The sequence below is a fragment of the Nyctereutes procyonoides genome, unplaced genomic scaffold (assembly GCF_905146905.1).
Source record: "Nyctereutes procyonoides isolate TBG_1078 unplaced genomic scaffold, NYPRO_anot_genome, whole genome shotgun sequence".
NCBI classification, from domain to species: domain Eukaryota; kingdom Metazoa; phylum Chordata; class Mammalia; order Carnivora; family Canidae; genus Nyctereutes; species Nyctereutes procyonoides.
In genome coordinates, this window is record NW_026575024.1 from 31654228 (window position 1) to 31673765 (window position 19538).

Below are 19538 nucleotides of genomic sequence, written 5' to 3' on the forward strand. Positions count from 1 at the left end.
GGCAGGGGAGGTCAAGAGTAGTGTCACACGAGCCCCATCTCTTTAAGAAACTTCAATGGGAGGGAGAATGACAAGAGTAAGTTAAGGAAGCATTTTTCTAAGTCAAACCCATTCTGACATAGAAATTAATCCAAATAAAGCTGAGAACATAAATGACCCACAAAGGTGTGCCTTCACTGAAAGAAAGCCGGTTGGGATCAAAGGAAACAAGATCTAAGAATCCTATATGTTACTGCAGACCAGAGAAATGCTTGTGTCAAGACGGATGACACGCTTCCAGCCCTTCCTGAACTTTTGGTGGGGAGGAGGGAATCTAATTTTGTAGCACATGTGACCATAGACTAGTATCCAAGAAGCCCATTTCCTTGATGACTTCTGAAGCAGGAAATAAGTTTAGCTCCTTATAGTGCTAAAAACAGGACAAATAACACAAAGCATTTCTACTAAGAACAAACCCTAACATCCTTAAATAGTAATAATAATTAAACAAATTATAGCTTAGTTTAAACGTTGAACTTTACATGATCACCACCCTTTAGGAAGATAATTTTACCGAGAAATAAAACTTAATTCCAAAATCCAAGTGTGAGCTTTAAGTAATAAGCCAGTAGGGCAGCCCGGGTGGCTTAGCGGTTTAGCACCGCCTTCAGCCCAGGGTGTGATCCTGGAGACCCGGGATTGAGTTCCGCACTGGGCTCCCTGCATGGAGCCTGCTTCTCCCTCTGCCTGTCTCTCTGCCTCCCTGTCTTTCATGAATAAATAAAAAAATAAAATATTAAAAAAAAAACAACCTTAAAAAAAAAGAAAGAAGCCAGTAACACACCAGAACCTCTTTCAAGGACAGGTTTTAACATTAAAACAAACAAGCCATTAAAAACTAGCATGTAGTATTCTAAAATGTGATCCATGAGTTTTAAGGATCTCAACAGAACATGGAAGAACAAAAGCTTAATGAAATGCTCTCTCAAAAAGCAGAGTGGCACCTAGGCGGCTCAGTTTAGCAACCGACTTTTGTGTTCAGGTCAGGTTGTGAGATCAAACCCCACATTAGGCTCTGCGTTGGGTGTGGATCCTACCTAAGATTCTCTCTCTCCCTCTCCCTCTGTTCCACTCTTTAAAAAAAAAAAAAAAAAAAGGGCATGGAGACACTGAAAGTTCCTTAACAGGATCTTCATGTTTACACCTAATAAAACAATGTTTAGAATAGTTAGCTACAATGAACTAAAATTGGTTCCAAATACTGAACCAGAGTCCAACATACTCATAGATTTAATATTATCCTTCCAACACAAAGACAAAAGTATGTGCTATTAATATTTTTAAACACTAATTAATGTAAGATGTCATGAGTTATAAGATGCTTTATATACCACTAAAAGGGGAAAAAATGCTGCCCATGACACCATGATGCAAGGCTTAGAAAGTTGTAAAATAGGATGCCTAGGTGGCTCAGCGGTTGAGCATCTGTCTTCGGCTCAGGGAGTGATCCCAGAGTCCCGGGATCGAATCCCACATCAGGCTCCTTGCATGGAGCTTGCCTCTCCTTCTGCCTAAGTCTCTGCCTCTCTCTCTCTGTGCCTCTCATGAATAAATAAATACAATCTTAAAAAAATAAAAAAAAAAGCTGTAAAATCCTTACCAATTTTAGCGATACTGAAATACAGAAAAAGTATGTCTTACACTAGATGTTTGCTCATATAAATGATAAAGCTAAACGTCACACTAATCAAGTTTACTTGTTGAACTAAGTTTAAGGCATGTGGAGGAAACTGCGGAAAAAAATAGAAAAAAAAAAAAAAAAAAGAGCTGTTCCTTCATTTTTCCCCTAGTTTAACTATGGAGCATGAGGGCAGCCCTGGTGGCTCAGCGGTTTAGCACCGCCTGCAGCCTGGGGTGTGATCCTGGAGACCGGGGATCAAGTCCCACGTTGGGCTCCCTGCATGGAGCCTGCTTCTCCCTCTGCCTGTGTCTCTGCCCCCTCCCCCCTTCTCTGAATAAATAAATAAAATATTAAAAACAAAACAAAGCAAAACTATGGAGCATGAGGTTTTTTAGTCAGGTACAAGGCAGCAGGGGGAGACGGGAATCTCGGATTCTTGATTAAAAATGTCAAGTCAAGTTGCTGAAAAAAACTAAAAGCTAAAAAATGGACTCTAACCTTTTATAAATGGATAAAAGGAATTAAGAAATTTAACATAATCAAGTTGGTATGCAAGATATAGACTGACTTAAGTGTTACATAAAACCACCATCAAATCCTTCCATAAGCATATTTCCAAAGTATCTGAATGAGGACAATATTCAGTTAATGAAAACCAATGCTTAATTGGGAATGTTCTTCTTGCCCCAATCACTCAAAATTTGTAATCTCAAACAAAAATGCTAATGATTCTATAGTTTTCATCCCAATCTCCACCAAGAATCTAAAATCAAATGCTCAGAGATACTTTCTTGTCACTTAGAATCATATTCAGAAGAATCATGCATTTTGACCTACTTAACTTTTATAAGCTATTAATGGAAAAGACTCCCCAGGCCCACATTTCTCTACTTTGCCACCCTTGGACCAACAGTCTCAAAATCTTTAAAAGAAAGAGGATCACTTACATGACTAGCAGCATTTCTTAAAGAAGCAATAGTATTTTCTTGAACTTTAGCAAGCCTGAAAGAGAAGAAATATATATAGTTATCATACACTATAGAAAAGATAAAGAAAACAAATGTAATAAAGAGGAGGCCAACTGGGGCGCCTGCGTGGCTCAGTCACTAAGTAGAAAATCCTGACTTCGGCTCAGGTCAGGATCTCAGGGTCCTGGGACTGAGCCCTGAGTTGAGTTCTGTGCTTGGCAGGGAGTCTACTTGTCCCTCTCTCTCCATCCCTCCCCCACTCGTGCTCACTCTCTCCCTCTCTCTCAAATAAACAAATAAATAGGGATCCCTGGGTGGCGCAGCGGTTTGGCGCCTGCCTTTGGCCCAGGGCGCGATCCTGGAGATCCGGGATCGAATCCCACATCAGGCTCCCGGTGCATGGAGCCTGCTTCTCCCTCTGCCTGTGTCTCTGCCTCTCTCTCTCTCTCTCTCTCTCTCTCTCTGTGACTATCATAAATTTTAAAAAAAAATTTAAAAAAGAACAAATAAATAAAATCTTAAATTAAAAAAGCCAATTATAACAATGAAAGCAGTTCAATATTACCTATTCTGAAGCTACTTCTGCCATCCCCAAATTAAGACTGACCATCACTTGGTGAGTATATGCATTACGGAATAAATGCAAGTTCTAATGATTATAGGTATTTACAAGCATAATATAAATAAATCCCACACCCACACATACCTCCCCCCAAGTGAGGTGATCAGTCAAAGAAAACAATCTTTTGCAATGGCATGAAATAGAAGAGACACAAGAGACTTGCTCCTTGCAACGGTGTCTCAGATGACTTAGTGTTGGCAGACCAGAGGAACTAAAAAAGGCTGAATGACAACAAGCAGGACACCAGTATGGAAACGATATCAAAAATGGGTGAGGAAACCAAGACCCAGAGAGGGGAGCATGCCAAAAGTTGGGACCATAACACATATACTGAGGTTCAGGGTGCCTCCCCTGCATCAAGCTTTCCCTTTTAATGTCCCTCTTGGCATCAGTTCAGAGACTGACCAGAGTCTTATAAAAGAGTTAGTCTCTACTTAATTTTAATTGGGAACCCCAATCACTGAACTACATTAAATCCCAGTCAATAATAAAAGATCCTTTGACCTTTAATGGGCCAAACCAATGGAACCTTATCATGCATGAGCTACCAAATGCTAATACCACTCAAATATTCAACCCACTGAGCAGTTGTTGTAGAATTCCCTGCACCTCGATGTCCAACATCCAATGGTGTTCTTGGCTTCCAATACTTGGAAAATGAAGATTTCATGTCACAATTGTATCCTGGTAATGGCTTAATAATTATATAGTCAACTTTCAAGGAAAAAAAAGAGAGGAGAAACAAAGATAAACCTGATTAAAAGGGCCATGGTGAACAATGAAATGGTTTTACATTTAAATGCCACTCGAGTCAACTTTATCAATCTCTATCAAACAGAAAATAAATCACAAGTCAAAACTGATTCAAAGTAAAGCTTCCAGAAAATTTCACAGATGTCCCTTATTGTTATCATAGTAAACATTCTAAAAATAAATTATTAACTTAACACCCCATTCTCAAAAGCTCAATTTGAAACTAACATTTGAACCTAACCTTTGTTCATTTGTAAAGGGCCACTCTGCTTCTCCTGGCTTACCTCTCACTTTGCCTATTGTTTTTCTGGAATTTCTGCTCATGATGGGAAGAGTGAGAATTCCAGCGCTCTTCCCACTCTCAGCAATGGTGGATGATAAGAGGCATGCTGTCCCTACATGTCCAGGAAGGGCATCACCCTGAACTACATGTTCACTGAGATCTTCCTGAAATGAAAAATGAGGTTTAAAATAATCCAAATTCTTATACTTCAGTATTTTCCACTCAAAGATAAAAATACTCCCTTAAAATTAATTCAGAATCTAAGGAAGATCAATAATATGAATCAAATTCATATTCCAGTCATTTAGATATTCTTTGTAAAAAAAAAAAAAATAAAAGATACCTTTTCTTTTAGTATGTATTTTAAGATTTTATAGGATACTTTATTAGTCATAATTCTGTTGATTGGCACTACTGATCCTCTAATATATATCAGATGAATTTAAAACATTGACAAATTTTCTAAGTATTTTTATACTCAAAGGCTAACAAACACCTGTAGTGAGCTGCAAATGTGTACTGTATTCTCTAAAAGTGCATCCACACAGATGACAAAGGATAGTTAACTCTCTAGGAAACTGAATACTCACTTGGATATTACACTGGATATTTTATTAGCCTGTTCTATAAATAAAATAGTACTTTCAAAATTGCTAACAAAATGAAAAGGAAGTTAGGGCATTTGAGAGAGTATTAAAAGGTAGCTGCGGGGCAGCCCGGGTGGCTCAGTGGTTTAGCGCCACCTTTAGCCCAGGGCCTGATCCTGGAGACCTGGGATCGAGTCCCGCGTCGGGCTCCCTGCAAGGAGCCTGTATCTCTGCCTCTCTCTCTGTGTGTGTCTCTCATGAATAAATAAATAAAATCTTTAAAAAATAAAAAATAAAAGGTAGTTGCTTGGGGCACCAGAGTAGCTCAGTGGTTGAGCACCTGCCTTTGGTTCAGGTCGTGGTCCCAGGGTTGGGATTCAGTCCTACATCAGGCTCCCCACAGGGAGCCTGCTTCTCCCTCTATCTATGTCTGTGCCTCTGTCAATGAATGAATAAAATCTTAAAAAAAAAAAAAAAAAAGGTAGTTCCTTAAGATATAAGGAAATATTCAACCAAAACCTCACATTTTTATAATAAAGTCCCACAGAGGTCTTTACTTGGGTAAGATTGAATGACAGGTTTTTTAAAAATAAAATCCTTTGTTAGTTTTTTTAGAGGGAAACACTTTCAATTTCCTACAAAGTAGCCAAAAAGCCAGTTGTAAAGGCTATTGCATAAAGGCTTCATCAAATTAAACAATTCAAATACTATAATGATTTTAAAAAGTGTAACAAATGTTACTTGTGGATTTAAATCCATTCTGTATGATGCTATTTTCACAAAACTGTGGCTAGGTGCTCTAATCTAATGGAAATGGGAGTGGAAGTGCCAAAGAGCAAGAGTCGAGGGAAAGCAGTACACATGACCACTAGCTGGGTACAATAAAGCAAGGACCTTGGCCAGGGACCCAGCATGACTTGTGAAGAAGAGTTTAGTGTAAGAGTCCCAGCTCTGGAAAGCTGGCAGCAGATTCTGAATAACCCAGCACAGTTTCCATAGCAACCCTTTTTTACTACAAATATGTATCAAGTAAAGTTGTAAAAATGAGTCTGCTGTTAGGATTTCTTATAATAAAATGCCTCAATAAACGACAAACTTCAGTCATGAGGAGGATTCAATGATGTTAGTTACACTGGGTTGCCTACCAATAGTTAAACAATCTGATCTTCCCACTATTTATCCTTGGAGGCTCCTGGTTCAGTTGGTAGAGTACAAAACTCTTGATCTTGGGGTTGTGAGTTCAAGCTTCACACTGTTTATAAAATTTTTTTTAAAAATCATAAAAAAAAAACAGGTACAGACATCAAGACATCTGATCTTGATGTAATACATCAACTCAGCTGAAATTCTTTTTATAGTACTTGAGTCTATCAACTCCAAGTTTTCTAAGTCTGCTAAAATGTATAGGAAAATAAACATCTATAAAGATGTATGAATCATGGATTTATATACAGACTAAAATAAAAATCAAAACATAAAAATAAGCCCATGCCTGCATTTTTAAAAAAAATTTTTTTCCATGCCTCCATTCTTTCTCAACTCCCTCTGTGCAGTAATTACTCACCTCAAAAAAATCAAATATTAATTCCAGGTTATCTGGTTCCATTGTCTGTATGCTGTACTCTGTCCAACGATCGGGCTGTAAGCCATACCCACACTCTGGCTGTGAATGCCTGCATTTGAACTCATTGTCACTTATTAAGGATATCTCTAGGCTGTTCGACATTTTGTGAAGAACGGTGGGAGACACCCTATCATCATCATCCTCTTCCAAGCCCTCTAGTGTCAGCTTTACTCTACACAAACGGAAAAAAAATAATGAAATGCAAAAACATGGAACAAAAGGAAAAATCATACAAATGTTACGTTAATGCTAAATTTAAAAGTGCTTCCTGAATATGCTAATTCTTCAAGTAACAAAAATACAGTATTATATAAGACTACACACATAATACCAACTAAGGCATTAGTTATGTTTTATAAAATACTGATGTTTTTATTTACGTATTTCTGCAAAGAAGTAAAACAAGATAAATGCTCATTATGCTTAAGGTTGTTTTCAGTAATTCTTTTTTAAAAAATGAATCTATAGAAGTATTTACTATTATCTCATTTGTAACTGGCTATCTCACAACTTCTTTTGAAAAGTCTCACAAAGGACTATATGTATCAAATAAGCACAAAATTGAGCCATATTGTTAGTATATATTAAAAGACTAAAGTTGGAGGCTATAAATTAAAATTTTTTGGGATGCCTGGGTGGCTCAGTGGTTGAGCATCTGCCTTTGGCTCAGGGTTCTGGAATCGAATCCCTCATCAGGCTTCTGCATGAAGTCTGCTTCTCCTTCCTCTGCCTATGTCTCTACCTCTTTATGTCTCTCATGAATGGATAAATAAAATCTTTTTTTTAAGATTTTATTTATTTATTTATTCATGAGAGACAGACAGAGAGAGAGAGAGAGAGAGAGAGAGCGAGCAGAGACATAAACAGAGGGAGAAGCAGGCTCACCTCAGGGAGGCTGATGTGGGACTTGATCCCGGCACTCCAGGATCACGCCCTGGGTCGAAGGCAGATGCCAAACCACTGAGCCACCCAGGCATTCCAGATAGATAAAATCTTTAAAAAAAAAAAAATTTTTCTCCCCCTTTCTTCTACCTTACCACAGTGAGCCCAGATACTCTGAAAAGTACGTTAAAGAAATTATTGTATTAAACATTTATTTATATGCATGTACACTTTTTACATGTATGTGCTTTTAAAATGAAACAAACAGAATGCCTGCATGGCTCAGTCAATTAAGCGTCTGCCTTCATTCAGGCCATGATCTCAGGGTTCTGGGATGGAGCCCTGAAGCAGGCTCCCTGCTCAGCTGGGAGTTTGCTTCTTCCTCTCCCTCTGCCCCACCACCCCACTCTCACATGCGCAAATGTGCTCACCCTCCCCCATCTCTCTCTCAAATAAATAAAATACTTAAAAAAATAAAAAAGTTAAAAAAAAAAAAAAGAATAGTTCTGGATCAATACTGATTCTACTAATGAGTCTGAAGGAACACTCTCTACCAGGATACATGAAAAGAGACCACAACTGGACACAAGAAAGGCACGAAGATAAAAATAACTATTCTGCTAACAGAATGTGCATTTACAAAACAAACAAACAAACAAAAATTCAAGTTTATTTTTTTTTTAATTTTTATTTATTTATGATAGTCACAGAGAGAGAGAGGCAGAGACTCAGGCAGAGGGAGAAGCAGGCTCCATGCACCAGGAGCCTGATGTGGGATTCGATCCCGGGTCTCCAGGATCGCGCCCTGGGCCAAAGGCAGGCGCCAAACCGCTGCGCCACAAAAATTCAAGTTTAAAGAGATCAATGAAAAAGTTTTAGTCATTTAGGGATGCCCAGATCAATTCCCACATGGGGCTCTCTGCATGGAGCCTGCTTCTCCTTCTGCCTGTGTCTGTCTCTCATGAATAAATAAATAAAATCTTAGAAAAAAAAAAGGTTTTCTTCAAACAGCTCTATAAAGGTTATAATCTATCATAATGAGACAGTGCTTTCCACTTACTGAGAGTCAACTGAAAGAAAAACTTGTGTTAAACCCTGGTGGTAATGAAAAAATTAAAAATAAAACTTGCTGATAATGGAATAGAACAGCATATCTAGTATTTTATTTAAAACACACAAGCTGGGGGATCCCTGGGTGGCTCAGCGGTTTAGCACCTGCCTTTGGCCCAGGGCGCGATCCCATGTCAGGCTCCAGGCATGGAGACTGCTTCTCCCTCCTCCTGTGTCTCTGCTTCTCTCTCTATGTCTATCATAAATAAATAGATCTTCAAAAAAATTAAAAAATAAAACATATAAGCTGTTGCAAAGTTTTTAAAGTCCTGATATTCTTGCAGATAAATTTATTTCCTACCCCATGAATGTTTAGTTTATCACTAATACAAATTTGGGAGGAAAAGGTGGCCAGAACACAAATTTCTAGTTATACAATTTTTAACTAAAGTTTATTATTATTATTTTTTTCAGTAATCTCTACATCCAAAGTGGAGCTCAAACTCACAATCCTGAGATCAAGAATTGTGATCTTCAGACTGAGCCAGAAAGGCACCCTATACACAATTATTTCAGTAGGAATCAGTTACTTAATTTGTAGAGCCTATCAAAGCAAAGTATGGTTATACAAAACTATTCCAATTTAAGCCTGGTTAAGACAATAATATATACTAACACTCAAAACAACTTCTACATAAGCAAGAATGATATAGGACTCAGTATGCATTTACACTCAGAAATTTGTAAGCGGAACACCAACCATTAATTATCTATTAATTTCTTAACTAAAATGAAGGAAAGAAGAAAATCCTCATAAACCCAACCAACCATCATGTTTATCTTTTACAGTTATCCTTATTTCAGGGTCTTATTCTAAAAAGATACTTTATAGCTGTAATGCAATTTATTTGCTTCTTTTCACATGTAAATACAAGATTCAATTATGTTAAGTAAGCATGCTCTGCCCCCAGCGCGGAAGCAGATCCATCACCCTGAGATCAATACATGAGCCAAACTCTAAAGTTGGACACTTAGCTGACTGAGTCACCCAGGATGCCCCTCTGTTCCCCCCTCCCTCCTAGCTGGGGAAAAGGGCGCTCCTCTCTCTCTCTCACTCAAAAAAAAAAAAAAAATTAAATTAAAATAAGCTTTAAAAAAAGTTTAAAAGATTCAGTTACTTATGCGAAAGGCCTAGAAATGCTATGTACAAAGACAAAGTACACCCAAAACCTTCTGTTTCCTCTCAGAATAGAATAGCCAAAGCAAAAGACTGTAAAGTGCTACCCACACTTTCCCTTTTTTATGACTGGGGTAAACACTACAGTATTTAAGAAGTTACTACAAAACATTTATGGGTTATAAACTTCAGTATCTTGTAAGTTTTGTTATGAAGACAGTATTGTATTATTAATTACTTCAGTTGCTGAAAATCGCCGCTGCAACTCAGCTAACATTATTTCAGAGAAGGATGCATTATATACCAGAACTCACAACTCTCAGTCCTTAAGATATAAAAACTCAAAATGATAGCGGTGCCTGGGTCATTGAGAAGCCAGCTCACTTAAAGGTATGTATGATGACATTACAGAAAAATAAAGTTACTTCCTATGTAGCTATTTACACAAAGCTTGACATCTATTCTTAATATAGGAGTAAGAAGAAACTAATCTGGAACTGCTGTGATCACTGCTACCTTTCTTCATGAAAAAGTTTTCATTTTCAAGCCACAAGGAGTTTAGAACACTAAAGGATATTTCTAATAATAATATTTTTCTGTTTACACCATCCCCTCATTTAGCACAAATTCATTTCTGTCAATATCAATTTTAAAACAAACTATTGCTACACTAAGAAATTTTAAATGGGGGCATGCATGTGGCTCAGCTGGTTAAGTGTCCAACTCTTGGTTTCTGCTCAGATCATGATCTCAGGGTCATCGGGCTGTGAGCTCAGCACAGAGTCTGCTTGTCCCTCTCCTGCTCCTCCTCTAGCTTGTGCCTGTGCTCACGCAGGCTCACTCTCTCAAATAAATAAACAAAATCCTTAAAAAAAAAAAAAAACTTGAATGGTAGAAACTGCAAAGATATATATGATTGAAAATCACTTACCTATATAGAAACAAAATTTTCTGATTTCAAATTTAGCAATTAATACTATGAGAAGCATGTTTAACTATAACAATCTGAGTTAGGGAAGCTGTTTATTCCCACAAGACCCTTCAATTAGAAAATGTAACATTATCCGTAAGTGTGCTATATTCTTAGTTTATTATACACTTAAAGGCTAAAAACCAAATAGGTCAGATATCTACAGCATTAGTAAAAATAAACAGCCTAAATGACAAATACACATGGTCATACCTAAATCTAGATTTTTTTAATTTCTTCTTTGTTATTGAGACAGGAGGTTTTTCAGAATAATGCAAACGCAATCTTATTTCAGTCTGACATGTCAACCATCCAGAATCCAAAGTTTCAACACCATCTGGCGGAGTAAATACAATAAACAGTAATTATTATACATACTTTTGAAACAATTTGTTAAGTACAACAAACCTATGACAATTCTAGTTCATGTTCACATATTAATACACTCAGTTTATATATATCACTGGAACTTCTCTACAAAGCAAACACACAGGTAGTCTTAAATTTATCACTGAAAAAAATTTTATACGAAGTAGGGGGGAAAAGTTAAATGTTAACAATTAGCCATATTTAACAACTTAAATATATTAAAATATTCTTATTGAATCTATTATCGAAGTAATACCAATCTATTCCTGAAAGAATACATTCCTCACAGGCTCTAACATAGCAGCTGTTTCATGGGGGATCACTATCACACTTCCAAAGCATTACATGAGCTATTCAGCTAAAACTAGTTCTACCACTAGAGCTGCAGCCTGAGACATGAGAAGGTAAGAACAAAACTGTGAATCAATTTTGTATGCTTGCATTTATAAATTCTGCCATAAATAAATTGCAGGACTGTGATAACACTGTGTTAGCATTATTTAACTTGAAGTTTCCTGCTAACAGATGTCATAAAATTATCATAAATACCAGAGAGCTGTCAACTGTTTATACCCAATTTTATCAAAAGGACTTAAAAAAAAGCTTTTCTCTTAGGTATAACTTTAAAATGTTTAGTAGCTACCAAATTTTAAAAATAAAGAGAAACCACTATCCTCTCCTAACTTTAAACTGTTCTCAGAAATGGACAAAGTTGGAGAGACGGTTTTCTATCCTAAGAGCTAACTGAAGCCAAGTTTAAGAGAACTAAAAAAGGAAAGAAATGCCTGTAGTTGTAACTACACATAGATATTAACCTACAATAGAGGGACACGTCATGCCTTATAGTTAAGGACATGAGAAAGCTACTCCTCCATCCAAACAGGTAGCATAAATATCATTTTTTAAAAGATAAAGAGGACAAGACTATACAACACTGAAACTAAAGCTATGCAAGTACCTTATATGTAATATAAATAATCCCAAATAAAATTAAGGAAAAGTTAAAATTTCTATCCAAATACTGCAAAAGCATGTACGTTTTTCAAGTACATAAACATATGCAACCTAGCCATCAGCAATTTATTGCCGGTTTACAGTGTAAGCACACATTCTGCTCAACCCTCTTTGTATCTTTGATTTCTATAGTATAGGATCTAAACTAAGAATTCAGTTTAGCTTGATAATGCTATTATACTGTGAGAACCACAGTCACTGAAGACAACCTGAATCCACAGAAAAAATTATTTAGTGAAGTAGAAAAACATAATGAATGTATGACATTTTCAACATACTCAGAAGAATGGTCTATTCTACTGTAAATTAATGTTAAAGTCTCAGGAGAATTCCTGGAACATCTGTTTAACCTAGATTTTACTGTAAATGCATATATGCACGAAATGCACAAACTTAGCTTAAGAGTTCAAAATGTTTAGAAACATTAATACTAAATATAAGTGTGAAAAAATGATATGTTAACAGTTAAGTATAATACTTAAGTATATTAAGTCATTCACCTGAAGTCATCAAATAAAAAAACAAAAGGATACAATTTTAAAGCTTAAGAATTATATTGCAAACTATTATTTAAAAAGAAATGTACTTGTTCCTTGGATCTAGTCTCTATTTTCAGTATCACACTATGTCATATTTCCCTGTGCTGTTTCTAATCAAATGTAAGGTAACATCCCAATTCTATCAGTAAAGATTGTCAAAACTCAGTCTCACTTACTGTGGATTCCAAATTGTCCATCGTCAATAATAATTTCACTTTCTAGAATTGAAGGAAAATAAAAAAACCTAGTTAAAATTCATGATGTATACAGAATGAACTGAGAAATTACCCACCTTAAGGATTTTTTAAATACGAAATCTAAAATTTTAAAGCAGCCCAAAGTGAATAAGCATATTTATTGTAGCCCTTAATCAAGAATTCCCTTTTGAGCAGGTTATCAAACAGTAAAAGTTCTTACAAACTTGATGATTTGTAGTGTTACAAGAAGGGAGAGAAAATCCTCAGAGAGGTGCTCTAGAGGCACTGGAATAAATGTCTACACCCACCAGTTTCTGAGACAGGCTGCTGGACACAATATCTTCTGGTTTATTTTTTAAACCAAAGGTCTTGGCACAATTAAAATGCTTATTCTTATGAAGTGCATATTCTGAACTTAAAATGTAATTCTCCTAGAATCCCAACTATTCTCTATAGCTAGCTACAAGCTTTACAAACAGCACAAACTTACCTGTATGTACAGAGCTGTGAGGAACTACCAAAAGAGTAAATGCTAGTATAATCCCTTCGAACAGAAGTTCAGCTACGTAAGAAAAGCTGATAAGCCCCACCCTCTTGAGTAAAACACTAATTATCTTCCCTGCTACTTCCTTTCCCAGTTTAACTTTAAACCTAAGTCTGAAATATTTGTCAAAATAACTGTGAGAATTCCCAGTAAAGATTCTTGGTAGATTTCACGCAGCTCTTAAGTTTAGAAGTTATGTTTTCCAAAAGTATAAAATTAATTTTTAAAAGACCAGAAACAAACATCCCATTTCTCACAATAAGAAAATATATTTAACTGTAAGATGCTTCCAAATGCAAATTATTTTTTAAATGTTTAATACCTAATAATTTACAACCTCAGTATGGGACTATTATAATTCTAGAGTACACTATCATGAAAATTCTAAATATACTATTAGAAATGTATTAAAACATAAAAAAAGAAAATCCAATAAAGAGGATGGAATGAAATATCTGTTTAAAAAAGATATGTTCTTGCCACAGGTTAAAGCAGGCTCTCTCACTACTTTCTAATCTAAGATAGCTACTAGCAAGCCATTTAAATTCTAATCTTTAAATTCTAATTTTCTCTAGAAACTAGAAGATACAGTTCTCAGCACTGAGTCAATTTACAGATGAATCCAAGTGGGTAATTTATATATAGGAAACGAACTTCAAATTTTAATCTCAGTATGGAAAAGGAAATTCAAAAATACTTGTATGAAGAGAAATACCATTTTTAGGCACAAGAAAACTGAATGAGGTTTCAGTGAAAAAAACAAAAAACAAAAAACAAAAACAAATGCAACTGAGTATCAATCTTAACACAGCCAGCAAGTATTTAAGTAAATCAAGAGAAAAATATGTCTGCTACAACCAAGAAATTTGAATGCATTCATACAAGTTTATTCAAGTATTTACTAGTTAAAAAAACAAAAACAAAAGCAAAAAAACAAAAAACACAGAATAGGATAACTTTTTCTATTGCTCTTACTATTCAAGTCAAAATTTTAAGAATCTTTGTTTTGGATTAATTCTTTCCTCAAATGTCCTCAGCTCTCTGAGCAAGTAATCAAATAAAGCCATGGATGCTCAGTTAAGAAGAAGGTTATTTTATAAACTTTGTAACTACTCCAAATGAAAATAAATATTCCACAATAAATTAATCAAATCCCCCCCCCAAATAAACTTGGCAAGCATTTCTAAGTTTATAAAGAAAGCAATTAAGAACTGTTTAGTTTCAAAAGATCCATGATATGCTAAGTGAAATTTGCAGTACTGACAATGCATTGACTTTATACTTCAGAATAAAAATTTATTAATTCCCACTAAGCCATTGTGCAGCATATTAGTAACTTTATGCATATGCCTCAAACAGATGCAGTTAATGCCCATACCTAAAGGGGTTATTGATCGTGGTTGTAGATGAGTCTCCCACTTGTGAACTATGACTTGGCATGGACCACCGATAGTCTGCAATTTAAAAGTTAAACGTCTGCAATAATTTCTTATATCTTATTTTCTACCCATGACTCCATTAGATGTTTGTGGCCTAAGTCTTATACTAAATATGAAACCAAAAGATTCATCTGTTATTTATCAATATTATATGCCAAAAATCAGGAATGTACCAGGTCACAAAACACGATGAGTGCTAGAAGAAAATGATGGTGAGGCAGTAAACAGAGAAAAATGAGATGAAATTGGCACATAAAACCATCTGAAACCCATCCTTAAATCTGCCTACAATACTAAAAAAAATTTAAGAAATTTTAACCTTTAGCTGATGTTCTGTCCTAAGTTAAAGCTAACACCAAATACACTTTATGCTTGATTATATCAGCAGTCAATGAGGTATTACTGAATAAAGTATCTCAAGTAATTCTCCAAGTGTTTGGGGAAAAAGCCTAAACTCTATGAAGTAGGAATAGTAGGCACAAATACTTCAAGATCAATGATCCTAAGTTACTCAAGGAACTAGAGAGCATAACAAAGTTCTTTGTTACAATTAATAACAGGAAGAACATATTTCTTGTATCATAGTAATCAATGTTTCTGAAAAGCACAGTAAAACCCTTAAAAAAAGGACATGTGCATGAGTAAATTTGAAGGATAAGTTTGACAAAAAGGGAACATCTAGTTTTACTCTTTATACCTTACGGTTTATAAAACTCATATAGTGAGAAAAGGTCTAATATTGTCTTCTGTTATCAATTCTCTTACTAAAAGGGAAAATAAAACTTTATGTGTTAACATCTACAGCAATTTAAAAACAAAAATGAACTATCAACAAAGATTCCCTACATACACCTAAAGGACTACAGTACTTACTCAATGCTTCCTAATTTTACTTTAATTATTAAAAAAAAAAAAAATTTGACTGGGACGCTTGGGTGGCTCAGCGATTGAGCCTTTGGCTCAGGGCATGATCCTAGAGTCCCAGGATCAAGTCCCGCATCAGGCTCTCTGCATGGAGCCTGCTTCTCCTCCCTCTTCCTATGTCTCTGCCTCTGTGTCTCTTATGAATTAATAAATAGAATCTTTAAAAATAATTTGACTAAATTTATGTGCCAAAATAAAACTCCTAATACACATTTTAGAAGTAAAATTTCAAACCATAACTTTACAAGATATTTTACATTTCTCTTCACATCTTCAGAAGACATTTAATAAAATACAAAGAAGCAAAAAGAAAACAAAAAACATTCATGATCACATCACTTAGGGATAATAATTGCTGATATTTTCATATATAATATTCAAGCCCTTTTCTAGGCATATGTTACATACTCTTAAAAAGTGCAAAATATATAAACTTCTCTCTATATATTATACCCTTTAGATGGCATTAAGTACTCTATCATTTTACATGGTTTCAATATTGATTAATAATAAATGTGCCAAATGGTAACAAATGAGTATGAGACCAGACCAATTAGGCACATTAAGTAATTAAATGCAAGAGATATTGTTATTTCAAAATAACCAGAGGTTGAAATCCTTTTTAAAACTTGCAAATTTTTGAACTTTGAAAACTAAAAAGAGCATTAGATATTCATTCAAATCACTGACCCTGGGATAATATAAGCAAATCCTCATTTTCTCTAGCTGAACACCTCGTTTTAAGCATTCACTATGAATTGGTAGACTCGGCAGACATTCCTAACATTTTTTTAATGCGAAATTCCTCATCTTAAATATAGCGAATTTCATTTCCTTTACACTAAAAAAAAAAAAAAAAAAAAGAGAGAGAGAGAGATACATTTAATCCCACATCTGCTAGATGTTTTTTACTATGACTTTTCCCTGCTACATTCTTTCAAATTTGTTTTTCTAACATCAAAGTTTCTGATGTAAATATATACATTAAAAAAGGAACATTTCTTAGCCATAGACAGTAACCAGAGAGATCTAACCTATACCCTTCCCCCGTTCCTCTCATGTCCCCTGCACACCAAAAAAATCCCCTTTGCTACAAAGATGGTACAGATCTACATTTTTATTAAGTTACTGACCAAAAGTGACTTCAAAGGGTGCCAGGCACATATTATTAAATATCAGCAGGGATAAGAAGTGGACAGAAGAAAGGAAAGTTTGGTTTTTGTTTTCATATCAATTCAGGTGTCAGGGGAATTTTACAAAGTGTTGACTACATTATCTACATTTAATCATGTAAGAATGCCCTGTAGATAAAATATTTGGTAGAAAACATTTTTAGTAATATTTTAATAACTCCACCCTCATCTGCTTCAGTAGCAAATCCACTACTCACTGCAAAAAACCACCTAGGCTTGAAAAGAATAGAGCATTTGAGGAGCAGTCCAAAGAGCTGATTTCAGAGGACTTCTAATTGTGTATACAAGAGTTCACACTAACAAATCCATGTTTGTTGGTACAACAAAGTGTTACAATATAGAACAAAAATTCACCAAGCTTTAAAATGCAGTGAACTTTCAAAATTGTTACAACTTTATTAAACTTTAGAAGGTGATCTTAAATTTCCATTACTGAACTTCTTAAAAACGATTTAAGCCCTGAGCACTGGTAAATTAAAATCTCAGGAATGACTTCAAAACATGCAATCCTTTTTTAATATGCTAAATGTAATTAATAAACTCATTCTTCAAGATCTTAGAAAAAAAGAACAGTTCCATTCTATAAAAGGGTGCCACAATTTTAAGTACTTTGGAGTCAAGTGCTTTGATCTTTGAAGAAAAAAAAAAACATTATCAGTCTAAGACATTATTCCATTAATAGTAGTGATAGTTGTTTCATAATTTAGCATATATTAAATCAAATGATTGCTGAAATGTTTCCAAATGAGCATATTAATAAAAATAAAAATAATCTATTTCTACAAAGAAAAAAAAGCATAATGACTGTTTTCTTAAATAGTGACAGAGATCACTCTGCTGCATTAAGCATTGAGAGAAAAAACACATAGACTGAGGTTTTTGGTCCGTTTTGTTCTGAACAAACCATGTAGCAAAATTATCACCCCATGAAAATGTATTGTAAACTTCTAAAATGTTATTGACTGTTGTCTTTCCACATTTTCAGGGGGAAAAAAAGGGTACATGTAAAAGGGGCTCTGAGAAGTTTTTATCTATGATGGCAGAGGACACTTACTAAAAATCTAATTTTTTATAAGACCAATAAAAAAAAATGGTCACTTAGGATAAGCGTGAGAGGAAGAAAGCTAGGCAGACAAACATCTATGAGATGGTTCAAGTCTGAAGTTAACAGCTAAAATTCCAGAAGAATTTTATTAAGGAAACCACTGTACAAAATAAGAACCTAGGCTATTCTATGTGCCTATCACAGATGATTGATTCTTTTCTAAAGGATTTAAACAAAAATCAAGGGAGATTAAGAACAAAGTAAGGGTTTGTAATGAATCTAATTATGAGTGAATGTGAAGACCTATAAAAATTAGAGAAGTTACCAAAAAATAAAGAGCTATTTCCATTTAAATGAAGGGAAAATCACAGACAACATTATTAAAAATTGGCTAACATTTCAGTATCAGGTTACATCACTAATTCTGGCAGGACGAGCATAGATTAAAAAAATGTTTACATAAATGTTCATTGAAAAACTATCTCCGGGGAAGATGTGAAATTAATGGACCATCTGCAGACTCACACCTGTGTCTTCATTCCAAGAATATCTACAACCTTTGTTTGCTATGTTCAAGACAGTATTTTGATTTGTCACCTATAAAATTATTTTAAAATTCAACATATTAACACCTCATTCTAATTCTACAAAGACAATAGGAAGCTATGGAGAGTTGAGAGAAAAAGGACTTCAAGACTTTTCTAAACTACAAAGAATATGCCAGGAAGAGCAAAAATGGAAGAGAAAATATGAATGGTAAAATTTTATTTGCAATAAAATTTTAGCAATGAAAGGGACCTAAGAAATCTATAGTCCAAGCCCTTCATTTTATAGATAAGAAAACTGAAATATGAAGGCCAAGTGACAAGACCACAGATTTTTAGCTTAGGCTCTAAAAATGCTTGGGTAGACTACCTCCTCTAAAACTTTTGACCCAGCAAAATTAATCTTAACTACTACTCATTTCAGCTTTTCAAGGTTTCAAAATTACTTTGCTTTCCTAGCATTCTTTATTTTCATAAAATATATATTTCAATATTTTACACTTTACAACTTCAGATTCTTTGTACATTAGTTTTATCATTTGACAATGCACATTTGAGACAAAGTTTCATAATTATTTCTATTTAAAATTATGTTTCATTTAAAAAGCGCCACCTACTTTTAAAAGAAAAGAAGTGTCACTTTAAGCTGGCAAGTGGAAAAAAAAACCCTCTAGCTATATGCATGGGATTTTATGTAGCTATTTACTCTAGTCCATGAAAAACATACTTACCAGGGCAGCCCCTGCATCACACGGTACATGTGTACACGATACAGAGCACCTACTTAAAGAAACACACTCACCAACATATACTGTAAACTTTTGCAAGTATTACAAGGGGAAAAACTTGTTTTTTACTGTAAGCAGACTTCTCGCCAATTTTTTCAGAAAGGCAGTTTGGACTGATTTGCTGCTTTTGGTTACATTTTCAATGAGGAGGGAAAATACTGTAGGTTGGCTTAATTTGATCTATGTTGACAATAGCCTTACTTTAGAAAATTATGCCCAAAGGACTCATTATGATTTTTCTTGTCCAAATGCCCAAATTAGGTTGACTTCACAAATTACAAATTTCATATACCAGGATCCTCAAAAAAATTTTCAATGTCATGAGTGCTAGGACCTACTTATTGCTGAAATGTTCAATTTATACT

The 19538-nt window shown here is 34.9% G+C and overlaps 1 protein-coding gene across 3 annotated transcripts in view; it reads right to left on the minus strand.

Annotated features, from left to right (window-relative positions):
• Positions 1-19538, minus strand: part of GPCPD1 (glycerophosphocholine phosphodiesterase 1) — a 54615-nt gene that overhangs the window by 20815 nt on the left and 14262 nt on the right. For all 3 annotated transcript variants that reach the window (XM_055345997.1, XM_055346007.1, XM_055346014.1), the window contains exons 5-11: positions 14618-14693; positions 12675-12716; positions 10790-10913; positions 6438-6669; positions 4288-4450; positions 3832-3964; positions 2608-2662 (exon numbers count right to left, since the gene is read on the minus strand). In XM_055345997.1, coding sequence (XP_055201972.1) covers positions 2608-2662; positions 3832-3964; positions 4288-4450; positions 6438-6669; positions 10790-10913; positions 12675-12716; positions 14618-14693 — 825 coding nt within the window. The remainder of the gene's footprint in view (positions 1-2607; positions 2663-3831; positions 3965-4287; positions 4451-6437; positions 6670-10789; positions 10914-12674; positions 12717-14617; positions 14694-19538) is intronic.